Raw genomic sequence first — 23,055 nt, forward strand, 5'->3', positions numbered from 1 at the left:
ACGAAAAAGTGCTTTGTGAGCGAAACAGGGAAACTGATGTGTCTTTGTCTTTAAAAGGATGACCTGTGTTGTTTTGTGAACTGCCCAGAGAGCTTCGGCTATTGGGCGGTATAGAAATGAAATAAATAAATAAATAAATAAATTTCTTCATGAACCTTTCAAAAGCAGCTGAAGCAGAAGCCTTTCAAAGACTTGAGCATTCCACGTGCCTGAAGGAAATGGATTGCTTCCAAGAAATACTGAAGAAATAAAAGGCTATGAATAGTAGGGTCTCTGCACTTCAATCTAGGCCCAGTTGGTAATGTCTGAAAAGAGAGATCAGTCTCTGATGTGTCATGTGTGTGTGCCATGTCTCCTCCAGTGTGTGTTGGGTACAGAGTCACTACTGAGAAGGATTGGTCCCTTCTTGACATAAAGGCAATGGAACTCTTCCATTGAGATTTTGTGTTCATAGTACAGTATCCAGCCACCATGAAAGGTCTTCCTTCCTCATTTTTTCATGTGGTTGGGGAGATGATGTTTCATTGTTATGATGCTTGAGAGGTGATCCAAGAGTCACCTTTCTAGCAAGAGTCTGAGAGAAAGCCCAGTGTGATCTGTGTGATCCAGCTGCCATGGTTCCAAAGACATGGTTCTCCATGTGAGCAGTTTTTGCCAAAAGCTGAAGGGGTCATGGCAGTTTCCTTGCTCAGGGAATCCTATTAGGGTAGCCAGGAGCCCTACTTTACAGAGGACAGTCCTCTGTTTTGGCGAGGTGACAGAGAACAGTCCTCTATTTGGAGGTATCCTCTGTCTGAAGAGATGTTCAATCCAAATCTGGTTTAAAGACAAACAACCCTAAGGAGGGAGAGCAGTGAGGGGCCTTGAAGTTGCCGGTCAGCAGTTGGCACCTGGATGGCAGACTGAGCAGACACAAAGGTCACCCAGTCAGTCTTCTCCACTATGGGGAGATGTATTATATTTCTATTTGAATCATAGTTATTATTTCTAAATTTGCATATATGGAAATAAATTTGCATATGCAAGTGATATGCAAATTGCTGCCCTCCTTTGCCCTCTTCCTTTCGTGATACATTTCCTCTATTTTGGCGATGGATAAGTGGCCACGTCAATCCCATCTGTAGATTTTCTTGAGCCTGGTGGTGAGCCACACAAGTTCTGTTAGGACATTGGAGACAACAGGGGTCTTTGTTCTTCTGGATAGCTGGGGCAACAGGATGTGATCCCATGTAATCAGGAAAGAGAGAGGAAAACCCTTAACATGCCTTGCCACGTGGTGGTGCTGCAGAGGGAAGCGGGGGCAAAACCTTTAAAGTGCATATAAAGTAGAAAGGAACAATCCTCATTTGGAGAGCAGATAGTGAAAGAACAACATGCATCAGAGGGTGCTCCCAAATGAGGCTTCTATCATGCAATTTGTAGTAGATCAGCAGGCAGAGAGCTCAACGTTCAATTTAAGGGAAACCGGCTCAATCATAACATGCATCCCAAATATGTTGGGGGTCACACCGGATAGGACACTTTCTCATAAAGAACACCTGATGAAGACCAATGCCAAACTGAGAAGTAGAAATAACGTTCTACACAAATTGTGCGGCACTAGACAGCAGATGCACTGAAAACGACCGCACTCAGTCTGGTTTACTCAGCAGCAGAGTACTGTGCCCCAGTGCGGCTTAATAGTCCATACACGAGAAAGATTGATACGCAACTGCATGAGTCAATGCGCATCGTTAGTGGGACGATACGACCTACTCCCACATACTGGCTGCCTGTTTTGAGCCACATACCACCTCCGGATGCAAGGCGAAAGAGTGCCCTTCTTCAAGAATATCAGAAGATTATCGACAATCTCCAGCTACCAATATTAAATGACGTAACTAGTGATGTACGAAAGGCACTTACCTGGTCCCGCAGCTTGCTTCGCGGTGGGGGGGAGGCGCGTCGGTTCTCCCCGAAGTTCAGGCCGGGGGGGGAGGCGCCCCGCCTTGCCCGGCCTAAATTCAGGCCGGGGAGAAGCAACCCGTCTCCCCGGCCGCAAAATAAAAAGTGAATGGGGGGGGGGAAACACCCGTGATAGGCTACGTAACGATTAACGTAGCCTATCACAGCTAGATTTCCAAAGTCAGCCGTGATAGGTTACATTAATCATTACGCAGCCTATCACGGGTGGTTTTTTTTTTATTTTATTTTGTAATGGTGGCGGCGGCGGCCGGTTGGAAGACTGGCCCCCGCCACCCGACGAAACGCTGCCGAAACGCCGCCAGGACCCGCCTCCTAGAGGGACATTTGCATGAGGTAAGTCCCATCCCGGGGGTGGCGGAGAATTTCACCAACAATTTCTGGGGGCCGATTGCGTTGGCATTCGGCCTCCCCAAGATTCGTGGAGAAATTCACGGCCATCCCTAGACGTAACCTACTTGGGGTGAAACAAGCTAAGATCGAGTTGTTGTTCAGTCATTCAGTCGTGTCCGACTCTTCGTGACCCCATGGACCATAGCACGCCAGGCCTTCCTGTCCTCCGCTCTCTCCTGGAGTGTGCTCAAGTCCATATTCATTGCATCGGTGATGCTGTCTAGCCATCTCATCCTCTGCCGTCCCCTTCTCCTTTTGCCTTCAATCTTTCCCAGCATCAGGGTCTTTTCCAGGGAGTTTTCTCTTCGCATTAGGTGGCCAAAATATTTGAGCTTCATCTTCAGTATCTGTCCTTCCAATGAGGAGTCACGGTTGATCGAGACATCCAGCCACATCTACCACTAAAGCTCTTCCAGAAGATGATTTCAATATCCACAACACGTGGAAACAACATTGGCTAGGAAACTGCCCTCCACAATGCCAGAGCTTGCCCTGCATCTTGGAAAAACCACCTGGATTTGACCAGCCCTGTGCGATATGGACAACCTTGAACCGAATTCACACGGGTCATGGTAGATGTGCAGATGCCCTTTATAAATGGGGCAAAACAACATCATCAAATTGTGATTGTGGGGCTGAAAAACAACCTATCTAACACATAGTGACAGAGTGTCAAAACCGAGCCTGCAATGGAGACTTTGCTGATTTCCTGGCTGTGACAACTGAAGTAAAAAATTATATCTGTAACCTAGACATACGTTTGTGATCTTCCTGTCTATATTTTATATTTTATATTTCATATTTTATTATGCTCTATGTTTTTATTGTAACGCGATGTGAATGTGCCATATGATAAATCAATCAATCAATCATGTAATTGCCCTTCTTCATTCATGGAGGGGGGATTTTTTGGCTGGGGGGGGAGACAGCAATGCCTTCTACTTGTAACCTGTGATGGGTGAACATACCCTGAATGGATTCGTTCTTTCTTTGGAAAGTAATCAATTCACCCATGTTAGCATAGACACAAGCTCTCCTTTAATATGAACTCTCGTTCAGTGTATATGAGCTTTTGCACATACACAGTATCAAAGTACATCTTGGGAGCTTTAGTTTGGAAATGCATATTGTTACATTACATCATGTGCCACCACATTATGTACCCCCACTTCCTGATTTGTTGTTTGAGGGGTTAATCCTACCAACTCCGCACATGTGCAGAAATGGCATTGTTTAGATGCAGACGACGCATGCTCCAAAGTTCGCAATAAATTCTGAACCTAATAGCGAATCCATAAAACAAAAACATCGATCCAAGCTCACTGCAAAGATCAGTATTGCGAACAGACAAATTTTGACCAGCGAGCTGACTAATTACAAAATTTGGTGGTCTCACTACTTGTAACCCACCTGTGTTTCCCCACCCATTCTTCATCTTTTTGCTTATTACAGAAATTCCATTACGGAGAGGAAATGAAATAGCCACATGGTGGAATGAGTGATACTTGCAGCATCCTTAGTGAGATTTAGTTTCCTTAACAGAGGTGGCATAAGAACATAAGAACAACAGAAGAGCCCTGCTGGATCAGACCAAGGGTCTATCTAGTCCAACATTCTGTTCTCACAGTGGCCAGCCAGCTGTCGACAGGGAAGCCACGAACAGGACACGAGTGCAACAGCACCCTCCCACCCAAGTTCCCAGCAACATAAGCATCCTGCCTCTGATACTGGAGATAGCACATAGCCATCAGGACTAGTAGCCATTGATAGCCTTCACCTCCAGGAATTTATCTAACCCCTTTTTGAAGCCATCCAAATTGGTGGCCATCACTACATGTTGTAGTAGCAGATTCCATCATTTAACTATGCACTGTGTGAAAAAGTACTTCCTTTTATCTGTCCTGCAATGTTCAATCAGTGTGTGTTTCTCCTGAATCTATTATTACTGATGTGTGTGTGTGTGTGTGTGTGTGTGTGTTTTCCTTCTCCCTTCCTGTCGGTGTGTCTATTTTTTTCCCCTTAGGTGAATGAAATTTACCATGACGAATCGTTGGGAGTTCACATAAATGTTGTGCTGGTTAGAATGATGATGTTGGGCTATGCCAAGGTAAATAAACCAGGTGAATGGTTCATCTATCTCCTTTCTCATTCAGGGTGAGGTGTTATTGTGTGTGCTTTTGCAACTAGTACAAAATATGTATCTCTCTCGGTGCGCGTGCGCGCACACATGCATGGATGCACATATGTATGTCTAGCGGGAAGGCTGAGAGAGTGAGAGCTCCCTGCTGGTGGTTACATTTTTTTTTAATTGAAACAGATGTGATGCAACAGATCTGTGATCAGAGCTCTTGAGGTCTGTTTAATACACAATTTCAACCCTTTAATCAGAAAAGCAGCCCGAGCAGGGGTTGTCAATATTTGATTGGAGAAGCAATTCTGGGGGCAGGGGTTTAACCCCTTCTGCTATTTATTTCTGACATTTATATGCCACCCAATAAAAAAAGGTTCTAGGGGTGGCTTACAGTAGAAATAGAACTCTTTCGCTATGAACATAAAAATGGTCAGGGTTGAGCACCCCCTCCCCCATTGCTGTTCATCCGATTAGAAATCAGAACACTCTGCAGACACTGCAAAGTTAAAATGGGTTGGGGGAGTCCAGGAGATCTGGATGTAGAACTCTCATATTTGGACCCTGAGTCTGAGACAAGCAAGTAGGCATGTTGGAGGAATCTGTCCGGGGAGGGGGGCATGTTTGCTGAGTTTTCAGCAGCTCAGGCCCCGGGACTCTGGCTTGCATATGTGTGAGCTGGCCCGACTCAATCTCTGTCGAGTCAGGCCAGCATGCGATTTTCACAGGGATTTTTCCTTCCAAAACATAATTTATACAAGTTGTGGCCAGAAATTGCACAAGTTGCACCACCTTGGGCTGTAATTTGCACAAATTGCAGCCATAAATATGCCTAACGTGTGCAATTTGCGGCTGCAAGTTGTGTAACTTCTGGCCGCCATTTGTGCAAGTTAGGGATATTTCTGGGTGCAATTCACAAAGATTATGCAGATTCCTGCTGAAATTTGCATAACTCGCATAACTTGCAGCTGCAGCTTGTGTAAGTGATGTTTTTAAAAGAGAAAAAAACTGCAGAAGTTCCTGGATTTTGGGACCATGCCCCCAGCTTGGCTCACAAATGCAAATCGAGCTGGGCAGATCGGGGAAATCTTGCAAGGCGAAAAAGGGCCAGATTTCCCTGCGATGGCCATCCCTACAAGCAAGGGTGTGTGTGAGAAGCACCCCTGGGTCCAATTCATCAAGGGAGGGTCTGTCCCCATTTTCTTTCCCCTTTGTCTTTCTGGTTGTCTGGATGGAAATGGTGCCTGAGCCATGCCTGAGGATGCTCTATGCTATCAAAAATTATAAAATTAAAATTCCATGCCCAACAGAATTACGAAAACAGCTTTTCGTAATTCAGAAAAGCTGAAATCTGTGATCCATATAAATTATGCTAATTGAGCACATTTGCACAGTTCTTACTTGTCATGATTTATCTTGCAATTGCATTGCAAATTGTATTCTATTTTTAGTAGACAGTGGGGGTGTCAAAGGTGCTTTGTGGGACACTCCCCTTTTTTTTACTGAAAAAGTGCACATTTCAGTGTGCATTTTTTTCAAGTGCACATTTTTTTAAAAAATGCAAGCTTTTCCAGAAAATTATGCACCTGTTCACATTTGCATCTGGGGTCGTGAACAGGGCAAAACTGAAATAAGAACAAATCCAAATGACATGTTCATACATCATTATCTTCACATATATTCTGTTGACACTTGCTATTTGAGTTTGCTAGTAGAGGAAGTTACATTTTACAGTCCAGAATTCTTACCCTTCATTCTGTGTAATGTACAGTTTGCCTTCCAGTGTTCTCTTTATTACACAACTGTTCATCTTTCTGCAAAGAAACACACTGAGTTTTGACATATATTGCTATGCAGCACAGAGGGAGCAATCCTATGGCCTCAGGTCAGAGGCTAGACGGCGATAGGATATGTGGTTTTCCGGGAACCAACCTTACCCCCCCTTCTTATTTATTTATTTATTTATTAAATTTATTAATTGCCCATCTGGCTGGTCACCCAGCCACTCTGGGCGATGTACAGCATATAATAAAACAGTTTAAAACAATAAAATTCTACAATAAAAACTTTTCTAAAATACCCTAACCCACCCCAAATGCCTACCTGAACAACCACATTTTTAATGCATGGCAGAAGCTCATTAAAGAGGGGGCATGGCGGAGTTCCCTAGGGAGGGAGTTCCAAAGAGTGGGGGCCACCACAGAAAAGGCCCTCTCCCTCATCCCCACCAGTCTAGCTGTCCTGGCTGATGGGACAGAGAGAAGGCCATCCAAGGCTGTTCTTGTTAAGCGAGGCACCTGTCTGGTGTTGCTGGAGGCGCTCCTTAAGATAGGCTGGGCCAGAACCATATAGGGTTTTAAAGGTCAAAACCAACACCTTGAATTTGGCCCGGAAAACAACTAGGAACCCCTGCACTCCACACTCGGAAGTGGAGCTTGGAGCAGCCAAAACGGGACAATCCGAGGGGCGTTCCAGGGCAGGGAAGGAGGAAATGCCGATACGACACATCCTATGTGTCGTCCAGCGGCCTCCTCCCCCGCTTCGCCTTCCCGTGGCTAGACAGCAGATATCGGCTGTCTAGCTGCAAATGCAGGGTGGCTGAAGTGTGGAGGGAATGATCCCTTTTGTACTTCTCCTGCCCTGCATTGGATAGGCAGTTGCCTCCAAGTTCGGAGGTGGCCACCTATCCCCACAGGATTGCATCCTTATTTATGCATATTATGGCATCATTTAATAAAATCGCATAATGTGTCTGGGGTAGGTAAAAGGGCAACTTCGCTGATATCCTCAAGCACTAATAAATGTGTATTGCTTTTGCATTTGAACACACGACACTTGTGTATAATATAGATGGTGTGTTTTAGGCTGTCCTGGCAGAGTTCTCATTGTTGTCTATGTGCCTGTGCGTCACTGCCCTTAGATTTATCTTCCAAGAGTGGTGCATTCTTCCCCCGCAGTTTGGAATGTAAGCAAACCCCAGCTGTGTGCTTCCAGTTGCTCCAGCTGAACAGCTCTCTCACTCATGGGGTGTTTGTTCCGCATGTAGCTTTTCCTGTAGAGAACAGGATCCCAAACTCATTAGTTCGATGAAGAATATAAACATTTGAGATAATGGTTTCTGCAAAGTTTCTAAAGGCAATGTTGACAAGCAGACCCACATGCCGGAACCTTAGAGAACACCAAACAAGCCCTAGTACAAGGATGTTTGTAGCATAAGATTCAGTTCAAAACACATAACACCTACAAGGGCGGGTGGGGGACTGCAACATGATATCACATCATGGGATTGAGTTTCAGCAGGTATCACTGGGAAGAGAGAAAAAGATTGATAGGGGGATGTCATGGTATCCTCGTGTCTCATAACATCTAGTTTCTCTCAGAGAGAGATGGAGAGAGACAGAGACCAATGAGCTTCACAGCTGAATAGGAGCTTTAAGGTGCAATCCTATGCATGTTTAGACAGAAAAAGTCCTAAAACTGAGAGCCAGTGTGGTGTAGTGGCGGGAGTGTTGGACTGGGAGCTGGGAGATCTGGGTTCTAGTCCCCACTCAGCATGGAAGCTCACGGGGTGACTTTGGGCCCGTCACAGACTCTCAGCCCAACCCACCTCACAGGGTTGTTGTTGCGAGGATAAAATGGAAAGGAGAAGGATCATGTAAGCTGCCTTGGGTTCCTTGCAAAAAGGCAGGATATAAATGCAATAAATAAATAAATTCGTAAATAAATAAATCTCCCAGCAATCTCCAGCCAGCATGGCTGTCTGGGGGCTGCTGGGAGTTGGACTTTTTTTCTGCCTAGACATGCATAGGATTGCATTCTTAATCTGGTGTTCTATACCCAATTCATATGTCCTAGCTCAAACCCGAGACTGGTGATGGAGTCAGACAACAGTGGATTCAGACATGCATGGAATCATGTTTTTGCTGAATAATCAGTAATGTTTGCATAGTTGCTGAGAAGTTGTCATCCAGTGGAAATACACTGCCTAAAGATACAATCCTATGCATGTTTAGACAGAAGAAAGTCCTACAGTTCCCACCAATTCCCAGCATTCCCCAGCATGCTGGCTGGGGAATGCTGGGAATTGGTGGGAATTGTGGGACTTTCTTCTGTCTAAACATGCATAGGGTTGCACCCTAATGGGATCCAACATGTGATGTTCTCCAGGGCCATCGCATTCAGGACGGCTGCAAAATCCTTGCACCACAATACTTGTGAACCCCCCAGACAGCTTTGGCTATTGGGCAGTATAGAATGGAAATGAAATAAATAGAAATAATAAATAAAATAATTAGATTTTTGTTAAATCAGAGGAAGGTCAGGAGGCCTCGCCCATCCAGGCTCCTTCTCTCCTGTTAGATGAGTGCTGATTTCAGTATTCATCTGCTGCTGAGTTTGCTTACATCATGGATCTTCATTTCATTTTCATGGCACTTCTCTCTGAGGTCGGCCTGTGAAATGTTGTAGACTCAACATCATGCTCAACACCACCCGAAGGCATGGGAACCTTTCCCTGGGCGCCCTTCTTTTCAGAGTACCAGGGCATTTCTATTAAAAAGCAAAGAAAAATAAATTGATGTCAGTGGCCCATGGGCCTCAGCATTTTGCTGACCATACCATGCGCTGATGCCTGATGGTATATTTTCCATTCCCTCGTAGTCCATCAGCCTCATTGAACGAGGAAATCCATCAAGGAGTCTGGAGAACGTGTGCCGTTGGGCGTACCAGCAACAAAAAACAGATCCGAGTCATTCGGAGCACCACGATCATGCCATCTTTCTAACCAGGCAAGATTTTGGACCAGCTGGAATGCAAGGTAGTGTGATCAAGGCACGCCTGTATGCGTATGTGCGTGAAAAAACAAACTACCACTACTGAGTATTAGAGCTATGCTCAAAGGGCCTCTCAAAATTCTCCAGCCTATTTGTGAGCAGAGAAACTGGGGGACAAGTTCACTGAATTTCTCCTAAGGGAGGAGAAATTCTCCAAGAGTTTCTCACACATCAGGCTCACTATTGGCATCTTTCTTTCTTTCTTTCTTTCTTTCTTTCTTTCTTTCTTTTTCCCTAAGGGTTTTTGGTCTATTGCCCTGCTTCTGTAGGTGGCAACAGCATCAACTGTGATGAGGCTTCCATTTTTTTGAGACAGAATTTTGAATTTATTTTGGTGCTGTTTTTGAGCTTGCCTCATCACTGTGAGGTGGCCAAGGGTGCTGTGTGTGTTTTCTCTCTCTGTTCCCCATCTTCCCATTGCTCTGCAGCCTCCCAGGCCACCTGCACTTCCTGAACTGAAAAAGCCCCATGGGAGGAATGGCCGCATGATGGCTTTGATTGGAGTGCGGGAAACCGAGGAGGCTGCCGGCTGCCACAGAGGTTACTGTTCAGTGACAGATAGGACACTCACACACACTCCTCAGTCACCTCATAAGTAAGGTAAGCAGAAGAACCCTAAAGCCAGCCCCTGAGAATTTCTCTGAAATTTCTCCTTCTTTGAATTTATTTTCTATCTAATTGAATGAGAATCATCGAAAAAAATGTGGGAGAAATGTTCGGCACAGCACTACTGTGTATACCAGACACTCTGTTCAGTAATTTCTCTCTAGAGTTATTATTAGCTCAATTGTCTATACTTGGGTTACATTATAAAGCAAGAGCAGTTCCAGTAGTTCATAAAATAACCGTTTCAGCTAGATCAAAATGTAAAAGCAGTAAGGAAAACTAGAATGTATGAATACCATCATTTGCTCCCTATGGGTGAGAAGTTGCTGGGCAGCTCCTAGTAGGGATGTGCGAATCAACAAAACATGAGCTCGCTTAAGTTCTCCAAATTCCATCCCGAACCTTGTTCCAACTCAAGTCCGTATCAGATTGACAGCTTTGTTTTTGTCTTTTCACATGAAAATCCATGTGTATTTCCATGCATATATTTTCAAATGTACTCATCAGTTGTGCACATCTTTGAAATGTACGCATTCTTCTCCCATTGATTAAAATGTATTTGTGCACATTTTTCAAAAGTAAACAGGTTTTCATGTGCATTTTTCAAATGTATGCATGCTCTCAAACACATTTTTTTTTTTATTCACAAGTCACATTGCAAGCTTGGAAATGTACAGACTTTGACTGCAGATTGTGTCTGAGTCCGTGTTCTATCCAGGAGGTGTGAACTGGCTAAATCCTGATCAAAACCAAAAAAATTCTTATGCATTCCTAGCTCCTAGTCAATGGGGCTATGATGAAGTTGTGGTGCAACAGGAAATACATCTGTTGCACAGAAGAAAGTAAAGAAATGTCTAGAGGGAAGGGGCCAGAGCTTAGGCGTAGGACACATGTTTTGCATGCAGGAGGTCCCAGGTTCAATCTCTGGCATCTTCAGGTAGGGATGGGTAAGACCCTTGTCTGAAACTCTGGAGAGCCCCTGCCATGCAGTGTATACAATACTGAGCTAGATGGACCAATGGTACGGCTCAGTAAAATGGAGTGGATGACGGTGAAAAACGGCAGCGTAATCCAGACAAGACAGAAATGTTTCTGTTCAGTCAAAACACAGATCAGAGAAAAGGGATTCAGGCTGTGCTAGATAGGGTTACACTCCCACTGAAGACTCAGGTTTGCATTTGAGGTGTACTCCTGGATTCAGCCCTAAACCTGAATGCCCAGGTTTTGATGGTTAGGGAGGTCAGAGGAATCCGTAACTGGGGGCGGGGGGAGGTGGGGGAGCTCGCCACGCTTTCATCAGGTTGGCCTCCGGGACTTGGGCTCATTTTCCTTTGAGCTAGCCTGGCCCAATCTGCATGGGGTTGGGCCAGTTCGTGGATTTTCGGGGTGGGTGGGTTGTGTAAATAGCAATTTGTGTAAATTGCGGCAGCAATTTGTGCAATTTGTGCAAATTTCAGCTGTAATTTGCGTAATTTGCAAAAATCGCAGCTGCAATATGCACACATTGCTATTTACACATACAAAATGGAAAAGTTCCTGGATTTCGGGAAGAAACGCTTGGCTCGCAAATGCAAGCTGAGTTGGGGGCACTGAGGAAATCCAGCAAGCCCAAACAGGGCTGGATTTCACGGAGATGGACATCCCTATTTGGTAATGGCCCAGAATGTGTTTGCAAAGCTAAAGCTAGCGCGCCAACTGCGCTCATTCCTGGAGATGTCTGATCTGGCCACAGTCAGGCATGCTTTAGTTACATCCCATTTGGACTCCTGTAACTATGTGGGGCTGCCTTGAAAACTGTTTGGACACTACAGCAGGTATAGAATATGATGGCCAGGCTGCTGACTGGGGCCAATTCCAGGGAGCACCTATCTCCCTTGTTACAACAGGTTCACTGGCTACTGGTCTGTTTCTGGGCACAACTCAAAGTACTGGTTATGACCTATAAGGATCTTTGTGGGAGACCCTTTTCTCAGTCCTGACGCCATCGGATACCTGTCCGGATATTAAGATCTAACGGGGATACCGCTTAATGGTGCAGCATTTGCCTAGTGTTTGATACATGACAATGGGAGTGAGCACATTCTTGATGCAGGCCCCCCAGTTGCAGGACTGCCTCCCTGTTTATATATGGGCAGCGCTAAGCCTTCTGAGCTTCTGGCACCAACTAAAGACCGATTTGTTCGCCCAGGCTTTTGATCGAATCTGTGTTGCTGCTAGGGATGTACGGATTCCCCACCATCCGTTCCGGTGGGGAATCTGCCCTGGGGTGGGGAGGTGAACCGTTCCTCCCCCCCTCTCCAGAATCCTCCAGAGTGGCTCCACTCTGCGAGGATTCTATGGAGCCACCCGGCTTGAGGGCCGCTTACCTGGACCCATTCGCCTCCGCGCCGATCGCCATGTTGTTTAAAAAAATGGCCATCAGCAGGATGTGCCCATAGACTTGTACGCAAGAGTCACAGCTCTATTTTGCGTATAAGTCTATGGGCACATCCTGCCAATCGCCATTTTTGTAAGCAACATGGTGATCAGCACGGAGGCGAATGGGTCCAGTTAAATCCTAAAGCCGAGTGCCGTTCCGCGGGGAATCCTCCTGGAGCGGAGGTAAGTGGGGCCATTCCGCTGCGGAATCCGGCCTCATTTGAATCTGCGGCAGATTTCTCTGACATCCCTAGTTGCTGCGTCTTGTAAACATACTTTTCTTCGCTTCTGTCCTGTGCTGTATAGTTTTATTGTGTTTTATTGTATTTCTACCCTGCTTTGGGATTATTTTATAATTGTATCAATCGATCAATCAGTCGGAAGCACATCTGGTGGGGACGTGAGAGAGGGCCTTCTCAGTGGCTGCTCCCAGGCTCTGGAACTCCCCTACCAAGGAGACTAAGTTGGCGCCCTTTCTGTTGTCCTTTTGCCAGCAGTTAAAGATGTGTTTTATTCAGGCAGCCCTTTAACATGTAAGGTGCACTGCTGCTGAAAGACATTCTGGTTTTATTTCTTGTTACATTTTTAATTGTGTTTTAAATTTGTTTTTATGTTATATTTTAATTAAGATTTCATTTTTAATCTGTATTTTATTATTGTTAGACACCTTCAACATCAATTTTGGCCAAAAGGCATGCATATACAGTATATGTATGCATTTTTCTGTTGCACATGAGAAACATTAAGAAATTTCTTCTTGTGCACCCATTAACATTGGCAACAAATTTGTGCTTCCGGTAGATTAAAGATGCACAATAGCTTCTGGCAAGTTAACAAATATAGCGAGCAGTCCTATGGCCACTAGTCAGCAGCTAGATAACCATAGGATATGTGGTTTTCCAGGAACCGACCTTGGAGCCCATGCTCCAAGGTCAGTTCCTGAAGAGGAGCATGGAGTGGCCAAAATGGAGTGTTCCGGGGGCATTCTGGGGCAGGGAAGGCAGAAATGTCGGTACAATACATCCTATGTGTCATCTGGCAGCCTCCTCCCCCTGTTTGCCTTCCCACGGCTAGACAGCTGAAATCGGCTGTCTAGCAGAAAATGCAAGGCAGGAGGAGCGCAGAGGGAATGATCTCCTCTGTGCTTCTCTGTCCCTGCATTGAATAGGCGGTCGCCTCTGAGTTCGGAGGCGGCCGCCTATCCCCATAGAATTGTGCCCATAGTGATATTTGCGTGCGTGTTTTACAAATCCCGATTTTTGGCACTTTCAACAGGATATGCTCCAGTAACAGGCATGTGTCACCCTGTAAGAAGCTGCACTCTTAACCATGAAGATGGCTTTTCTTCTGCTTTTGTGGTCGCCCATGAAACTGGCCATGTGTAAGTCTTGCTATCAAATAGTATTCATTGAATTGCTTTTGAAATTTGTATAGATATGTTCTGAAAGAAATGTTTTTTTCTGTTCAAACGTAGTCTCTTTGATAAATTCATGCTTATTGTGACGAGCCCCTTATTGTGAACCCCGTTGGACACAGTGTACTACATAAAAGTGGCATAGAAATATAATACATAAATAATAAGATGAATGAATGGCATCAGCAACTAGAGGTCCTAGACTTAAATCTGCCCCATGATGTGTGTTTAACTGCCCCTCTCCCTTCCCCAACTTCCAAGCTAAAAGATTGTGGTAGTATTGATTTATATGGAAACAGAACCTGTTTCTAGGTATTGGGGTGGGGGGCATTGGGCCCATCATCCACACGCTTCTCAAAGTGGTCCTCCAGGGGAAAAAAGGAGTTGCTGACCCATCATCCCACCACAAGCATCAGCCATGGCTAATGGGGGTTGTAATCCAAAACCTCTGGAGGAAACCAGGTTGGGGAAGACTGAATACTTCTCACTGTGGTGAGTAAAGCATAGTGAGGGCTATACCACTTTATACTGAAAATCTGTTTCCACATACAGAAAAAAATATCTGCAGGAAACTCACATGCAATAGAGCCGCTGTTATTTTTGAAGTGGGAGGATTTTATTTTATTTTGTATGAGGGAGTAGTCCATCACGTGAACACCCAACTGCACAATGGTACAGCACAGATGCAAGTTTGCCACCATTGAGGCAGCTGAGCTCTCAGAAATTGAAGGGATCCTGGAACTGAAAGAGTGGCAGGTCCTTAACACCTAACAACAGCTTTGAGTGGGACAGCCTGGCTCGTTCTTTTTCCCAGCCTGGTCAACTTTATCAGAATGGAAGATTATTCAAGTCCCTCTATATGTTTAAGGCAGGTTTATCTCTCCCCCCCCCCCGCCCCCCACCAGTTAATCCCAACATGCTGGTCTTTGATTTCAGGTTGGGAATGGAACACGATGGACAAGGAAACAGGTGCGGGGATGAGACAGCGATGGGAAGCGTCATGGCTCCACTGGTACAGGCAGCTTTCCACCGATACCACTGGTCCCGTTGCAGCGGCCAGGAACTCAAAAGATATATACAGTAAGGACCAGCTTGGGGCTAGTGGATGCTGTCCTGTGAGGCAGACATTACCTGGAGGAAGGCTGGGGAGCTACAGGGTGAAAGGTCAGACTCTGGCTGGTGCCCAACCAGAGGCCAGGAACTGACCTGGAAGCATTTATAACCACGTCAGAAGAAACCAATGGATAGTAGCCAGTAGAGCGATGCTCAGGTTAGGAAGAACAACGCTCTCCCTTCTTTCTTTGCCACCTGCAAAGAATCATGCCAAGTGAATCATGCCAAGGGGCATCAATGCACAGATCAGAGGGCTCCTAGTTCAACTCCTGGCAATCAGTCACTGAGTTTTGAAGGAGTGGTAGTAAGCCAATGGATGCACCTTCTTGAAGACCCACCTATTTATTTATTTATTACATTTATATCTCACCTTTCTTCTATCATGGAACTCAGGGTGGCTACATGTGGTTCTCAGGTGGCCTCCCCTCCAGGCACTGACCAGGCCAAACCTGCTTAGCTTCAGCAAGGTGTCTGCTTCACGTTAGGGATGCTGGAAAAATTCAAGATTGATTAAAATGAGCTCGGATTTCTAAGAATCCGACCTGCAGAGTCCACTGTGGAGCGACTCCCTCAGGCCGTGCAGAGTCTGTGGACTTTCGGATGATTTTTTTACTTTCTCAAAATTTACTCATATAAATCTGTAGAAAAATATGTAAGTTTCCACTGAGGAACCGAATGGAATGGGGGCAATACACTAAATGTTACATACTGAGGTAAATTATAGGAATACTTACATAAATACTTACATAAATATTTATGTAATTATTTCCGTATTTTTCTGCATGACGGGAAAAAAAATTCGCATCCGTCTGTGGGTGGATGATGGAACAAAAAGGCGCCTGACAATCCATGAAACACAGATGGAGTGGGTTTTACGCAGTCCGTACATCCCCACTTCACGTGCCTTCAGACCATGCCTGCGACCATGTGTGGCGGGTTTGGGGGTAAGAGGTAGTGATGAGGACAAGCCCATCTGCCTAATTCCATTTCTGACCATGGTACATGGTACTGTTTCCCCACAAAATGTATTCTGAGCCCAGTTATGATTCAAGCAGGAACGTGTTCTGCCCCTGATGATGCCATCAGGAGTGAGATGGGATCTGATCTCCGCCCTTCACTGAACCTTTTAGGTTCCTCACCCCTTACTCATATTTCAGGTGCGCATTACAAGCCAAGAAACATTACTAGTAACGTTACTAGTCATCGCCATAGATCCTCTGTAGGGATGTGTGATAAATTTGTTCCAGTTTGGTTTTGATCCGGATTTACCCTGTTCACACTTTCCAGATCAAGTACAGACTCAAGTGCCATCTGTCATCAAAGTCTGTACATTTCTGAGTTTGCAATGTGATTCACAGAGCCAAAAAAAAAAAAAATCGACCACATGCATACATTTGAAAAATGTGCATGAATAAATGCATACTTTTGAAAATGCACACAAATACACTGTAATCAATGGGAGAAGAATCTGTACATTTCAAAGACTCTGTACGCACAACTGATGAATAAATTTGGAAAAATACGCATGGATTTTCATGGGAAAAGAAGAAAAAATGTTCACAATCTGATATGAACTCAAGTTGAAACGAGCTTTGTAAAGGAATTCAGAGAACTTTGGCGAACTCGAGTTCTCACATACCTAATCTTCTGTGCTTATCCTTCGATATGTGGTATGGGGCTCAGGGGAGAGGGCAATGGGTGTGGAATCACAGAACTGCAAGAAAGCAGAATTCATCTAGCCCAGCTTTTGCCCAACAGCAGGATGATCCACTTAGCAACTCCCTTGTAAATCAGCCTGAGCAATGCAGAATAGAAACAGGAAACACGGTTTGTGTAGAGCCAGAACCATCAATACCTTTTAGTAAAAAAAAATGCTGTTACGTTTGTCGATTAATTCTGGTTCCACTGTCCAACTGTCCTTTGCATGTCTTTTGGTTTGTTTTAAAGTCTATCAGTCCTGTAGTGCCCTCTAGTGGTGGGCACCATGTTTCAGCAGAGGAGAGAATCTCCTCTTCTCCAAACGTTACTGCAGGCACGTGGGACCTGTGGTCCTCCAGATGTTGTTGGAATACAATTCCCATCATCCCAAACTATTGGCCAGGCTGATGGGATCTGGAGTCCACTATCCAACTCTGTTTCACAGTGTGAATATGTTAAGAGATCGGTTGCAGATAGGCACGGTCCTTGTTATTCAAGGCCAGTTATACGTTCCTGTGACCATTATCGGTGGGATGAAGAATCCCTCTGGCTTGAAATGTAAGCCGGGCCTGTATCTCCAGCTGAGGTCTCTGTCTTTTCCTGTTCTGCTTCCCCTGCAGCTCCTATGATTGCCTCCTTGATGACCCCTTTGAACACGATTGGCCCAAGCTGCCTGAGCTGCCGGGGATCAATTATTCCATGGATGAACAATGCCGCTTTGATTTCGGAGTGGGCTACAGAATGTGCACAGCGGTATGTCCAGAGCGCTTTCTAGAAAGTAAGGCTGGACCAAACTTTGGAAGTGTTGGAAGTTCAGCCCAAATCTGGTGGAGGTTGGGATGAAAGAGGGGGCGCACCTGCCGTCCTTCTTCCACATTTCTGTTGGGGGGCTTGCAACTTGGTAAGTGTTGAACTTCAGTTGCATGAGCCAAATCTGGCCCACCTGGGGTCACAATCCGCCCCTCCAGAGTTCCCAAGAGCCATGCGCCTTTCCCCTGACCACCAGTCATTTTGTAGTTTCCCAGCTTGTGCGTGTTTCCCCCCCATTCTAAAAGGCTGAAATGCTTCTCCTAAGGCTTAGTCACTGACAGTAAGTGCTTTAAGCTAAAATACGCTGGTGTTTTTGGTCCTGCCCTTTTACATTTGCCTCAGCCACCATTGGAATGCCACCCCCAAGAGCTGCTCCAAAACTGAATTCAGCCCTCAAATGGAAAGACATTCAATATCACTGCTCTACAATGGGTTGCGGAGGCCATTTTATCCCACAAAATGCCTCACTCTGTGGGACATTCTGGAAGGGAGAAAAGAAGGTGGTTGTTAGCTGATCCAAGCTGCCAGTGAGTTCCACTGAGTTTTGCCCCCTAAAGATCATGCCCCCGCCCACTAAGATAGCTGAAATCTCCCACCAATCTTGGAGCCTGAAAACAGGGCCACAAAACTGAGGGGGTCTTTCAAGCCCAACCCTACAAGGAGAACTAAGCTTGCGATCCTGTGCTCAATTACTGGGGAGTAAGTCCCATCGAACTCAGTTAGAAAACCAAGGGAGAAGGTGCTGTACCCACAAAACATCAAAAAGGAACATAAATCCCAAAGCGCCTCTATGCAGATCTCTAAAATACTCATAGACTATAAAGATATTTACTATGCAGATTTCTAAAATGCTCTAAAATGCTCAACAGGTTTTGTGATTAGGTCTCTTTCTCCAGGAGGAAATGATCTGATTAAAATATATATTAAAAATATACATATTTTTGTTGTATAATGAAGTTTACATATACAATTCTTAAAATTCTTGAAAATTAGTTCTCAACCACAATATTTGGAGCTGTTTTCCTTTACAACATATATACACTTGATAAAAACCATACTCATATCATGTAATAATGGGGAGTGACACATGCTTCCTTATATTATTATTTCTATTAAATCTAACAATTATAAAAATAGTATATACTGTATGCTTCAAATTAGTATTTACAAACATAGCAAGCCCTTAATTTGCCAACTATTTCATGCAAATTGTGCCCTATAACACATTTGTTCATTCATCATTGAACTCAGTGGCACTGACTTCTGAGTAGAAAGGCATAAGATTGCATTTTAAATGGAGGTTTATCCAGTTGTCACCCTTTGGTAGCTGTCATACATTTGGCAAAAGAAAAGAGAATGAGGTAGCCATGTACACTGATAGTTTTATTATTATTTATTTATTTAAAACATTTCTATCCCACCCTACATCATTAAGATCTCAGATAAAATCCAGATAAAATCAATGCAAACAGTATAAATAAATAATTTAAACACCTAAAAACTTATTAAACTATTAAGCAAGCTAAAACCAGTTAAAATCTAAAACAATAAAACAGTTAAAACAATGTGCTAGGGAATGCATTTAGCCTTCAAAGGCTTTGGTAAAAAGTAGGGGTGTACGAAACCCCGCTTACCTGGCTCCGCTGGGTTCTGCAGGTGGGGGGAGGCAATCCGTTCCTCCCCCCGGAATCCTCGATGGGGGGGAGGCGATCTGTTCCTCCCCCCCGGAATCCTGCCCAGCTGGCTCTGCTCCGCGGCCAGGCCATGGAGCCGCCGGCCGGGCCAACTCACAGCGGGGCCTCCAGCCACTGCCAGGCTGGTGCAGACGCAAATGGCGTCCTGTGTAGGAGACGCCATTTGCGTCCCTACGCTGGCCCGTTATAGGCTACGTAAATATTTCCGTAGCCTATCACAAAAAAAAAACAGTGAACGCAAATGGCGGCAGCTATGGCGGCCGCCATTTGCGTTCCCTTTTTTTTCTGCCGTGATAGGTGACATAAATATTTATGTAGCCTATTACGGCAAAACAGAGGGACGCAAATGGCGGCCACTGTGCCATATGTGCCCCTCTGTTTTGCCATGAAAGGCTACACAAATATTTATGTAGCCTATCACAGCGGACAAAAAAGGGAAAGCAAATGGCAGCCGCCGTAGCCGCTGCCATTTGCGTTGGCTGGTTGTTGTTTTTTTCATGATAGGCTACGTAAATACTTATGTAGCCTATCACGGCTTCCACAGGGATGCAAATGGTGTCCCTGCGTTAGCCATAATAGGCAACGTAAGTATTTATGTAGCCTATCACGGCTATATGGAAGAAGCGAATGGTGGCCGCAGATGCGGCCGCCATTCGCAATGCAGCGCAGACGGCAGCAGGTAGGTGCTCCGTTCCAGGCCCATTTTGCAGAGTGGGGGTGGGGGGGCTTCGTTCCACCACAGATTTTGGGGGGCCAAATGCCAGTGCATTCAGCCTCACCGAGATCCGTGGCAGAATTCTCTGCCCTGCCTAGTAAAAAGCCTTGTTTTACTTGGCGCTGAAACGAGACCAATGTCTGCGCCAGTCGGGCCTCCAAGGGGAGGGCATTCCACAACTGGGGTGCCACAGCAGAGAAGGCCCTCTCCCACATCCCACCATAGTGTATGTCTCGTACTGGTGGGATGCAGAGGAGGGCCCCTCCAACAGATCTCAGTTCTCGGGCAGGCATATATAGGGAGAGGCACTCCCTCAAATATCGAAGTCCCAAGCTGCTTAGGGCTTTAAATCTCATCACCAAAACTTTGAATTCTGACCGGAAGCATATTGGCAGCCAGTGCAATTCCTTTAAAACCGGTGTTATATCGTTTTTATGAGGTGTTCTGTTCAGCCGTCTCTCTGCTGCATTTTGCACTAGCTGCAACTTCTGAGTTGTCTTCAAGGGCAGCCCCAAATAAAGTGCATTGCAGTAGTCTAACTGGGAAGTTACCAGCGCATGTACTACTGTGGCTAGGTTATCCCTGTCCAGGAAAGGCCATAGCTGGCAGATCAGCTGAAGCTGGCCCCAAGCACTCCAGGCCACAGAGTCTACCTGGGGCTCCGGTGACAGGGATGGACCTAGGAGGACTCCCAAGCTATGCACCTGCTCCTTCAGGGGGAGTGCAACCCTGTCCAGAACAGGTTGCTTACCCAATTCCCGGACTCGGGAACCACCAATCCACAGAGCTTCCATCTTGTCAGGATTTAGCTTCAGTTTATTGGCCCTCATCCAGCCCATTACAGCCTCCAGGCACTGGTCCAGCACCTTCACTGCCTCAGCCGACTCTGACAACAGGGAGAAATAGAGCTGAGTATCATCAGTGTACTGGTGACACCCCACCCCAAAACGCCTAATGACCTGTCCTAACAGCTTCATATAGACATTGAACAGCATGGGGGATAGAATAGAACCCTGTGGCACCCCTCAGCTTAATAGCCATGGGGTGGAACAGGAATCCCCCAATACCACTCTCTGGAATCAGCCCTACAGGTAGGAGCAGAACTACTGTAGCACAGTGCCCCCAACTCCCATCCCGCAGAGCCAATCCAGTAAGACACCATGATCAATGGTTTCACAAGCCACGGAGACATCCAGGAAGATCAACAGGGTAGCACTCCCCTTGTCTTTCACCCGGAGTAGGTCGCCAGTCAGAGCAACCAAGGCCGTCTCAGTGCCGTACCCTGGCTTGAAACCAGATAGTAGTGATTTGAGCATGAACTTTCCTTGGATTGCCGTTGAGCTGAAGTTATTTTCACTAGGAGCGCACCATATTGGGAGCATCTTATTTTTGTGTGTGTATTTACACGGCACCATCAGTGCACACGGCATTTTAACAGACAGTATAAGCAAAGGCAGAGCAGAAGTTCCAGGGGGTTCAGTTTTGCAATAAACATTTAAGTTGCAGCAACCATCTAGGACTTTCCTCTATAAGGACAGCCCCATGTGAAAATGCTATGTCAGGAGTGGGTAACTCATGGCTCATGGGCCCCACTGCCCCCCTACCGCCCCAGCAAACAAAATGGCAGACAACTGTTTACTAAGCTAAACGACAGAGTTTACTGGGCTAAATGTTGTCAAGCTAAATTTGTCCTTAGTGAGCCTCTGTATTTCCGGCAAACCAGCGGTGTTCGTTTCTTTTCTTCTGCCAGCACAGGGGCAGCACCAAAAATACAGCATGGGCAGGGGTCTGGGGGGAAGGAATTGGCCCCCGGACCACTCAAAGATGCCCACACCTACTCTATGTGTTTACTGGAATAGTTTTGCGAAACCTTCAAGCTGTGGCATTCCCAAGTAGGCCCGAGAGAGAAATATCTGACAAAACTGAAGAGAAGGAGCTGTCAGTCTGTGATGTAGCTCAAAAGGACCAAAATCAGGGATGTTCCTCCGGGTAAAATCCACCATAAGCCCTAGTTAGAGTAGACCCATTGAAATGAATGGGACTTAAGTTGCTCATGAATGCTCAGTTGGACCTTGTATAGAATTTGTACAAGAAATAGAGAAAAATGATATTTATGTATGTGGATTTTGAACTTTGAGATGGTTAGTTCTCCTGTTGTTGTTGTTCTTGTTGTTGTTGTTGTTGTTAAAAATTAGGAGAGAAATGAGATAATGTCTGTGAACTCAGTGTATGATATACAACCAAGATAAGAAGTAGAGAATAATAATAAGCATTTGTTGTGTAAGGGGAGCCAAAGGTAGATATCTTACAATCTTAAGAGATATTTTAGTGTATGTGTATTGTGTCTTTATGTTGTTGTTGTTGTTTCTTTTTATAAAAAATAAAATTATTATATATTTATTTATATATATATATATAAATGAATGCTCAGTCAGCTATCCAGGCGTTAACTGCTGATGGGCAACTCGAAGGCCCCTGCCTGCTTTCCCTCCTTAGGGTCCTCTGAGTTTAAACTGACTTGACCAGGAATTGGGAAGGCCTCTCTCTCTCTCTCTCTCTCTCTCTCTCTCTCTCTGTGAGTGTGTGTGTGTGAGAGAGAGAGATTAATGGGGGTAGGCTGTAAACTGACATGTGGGCTTTATGCTGAAAGGCAGTATGGATTATCTATGTACATGAAGGAACCATTAACTATGGTTGCTTTCTCCCATAATGGAAGTGCACACAATCTTAGGGATGTCAGAGAATTTCTCCACGAATCTCCAGGAGGCCGAATGCCAACGCATTCGGCCCCCCGAAATTGGTGGAGAAACAGTCCGCCACCCCCCTGTCTCCACCCCCCCATCACCCCCCCCCCCGGGATGGGACTTACCTCGTGCGAATGTCCCTCACGGCGGCGGGTCCCGGCAGCGGTGCAGCAGCAGTGTGGCGGCGGCGGCCGGTCTTCTGACCGGCTGCCGCCGCTGCCATTTCCAAGTAAAGTAAAAAAAAAAACATGATAGGCTACATAAATCTTTACATAGCCAATCACTTTTTTTTTTTTTTACTTTACTTTTTCCTTTCGCTGCCGGAGAGGCGGGACACTCCCCCCCGGCCAGAATTTCGGCAGGGAGGGATGGGGCGCCTCCCCCCCAGCCAGAATTTCGATGGGGAGGGACAGGGCGCCTCCCCACCCGCCAAGAATTTCGGGGGGAGAAACGAAGCGCCTCCCCCCCCCGAAAAAAACTGCGGGACCAGGTAAGGGACTTTCATCCATCCCTACACAATCTATTACA

General features: G+C 45.7%; 1 protein-coding gene across 1 annotated transcript in view; it reads left to right on the plus strand.

Moving 5' to 3' along the window:
- The window catches only part of ADAMTS3 (ADAM metallopeptidase with thrombospondin type 1 motif 3), a 207,869-nt gene that overhangs the window by 136,975 nt on the left and 47,839 nt on the right, over window positions 1-23,055 (plus strand). Inside the window, exons 6-10 of the mRNA XM_084860195.1 lie at window positions 4,379-4,462; window positions 9,143-9,299; window positions 13,615-13,720; window positions 14,690-14,833; window positions 17,185-17,317. Of these exons, the coding sequence (XP_084716321.1) occupies window positions 4,379-4,462; window positions 9,143-9,299; window positions 13,615-13,720; window positions 14,690-14,833; window positions 17,185-17,317 (624 nt within the window). The remainder of the gene's footprint in view (window positions 1-4,378; window positions 4,463-9,142; window positions 9,300-13,614; window positions 13,721-14,689; window positions 14,834-17,184; window positions 17,318-23,055) is intronic.

The sequence above is a fragment of the Heloderma suspectum genome, chromosome 5 (genome assembly GCF_057233095.1).
Source record: "Heloderma suspectum isolate Gila_16-S chromosome 5, 16-S_ref, whole genome shotgun sequence".
NCBI classification, from domain to species: Eukaryota; Metazoa; Chordata; class Lepidosauria; order Squamata; family Helodermatidae; genus Heloderma; species Heloderma suspectum.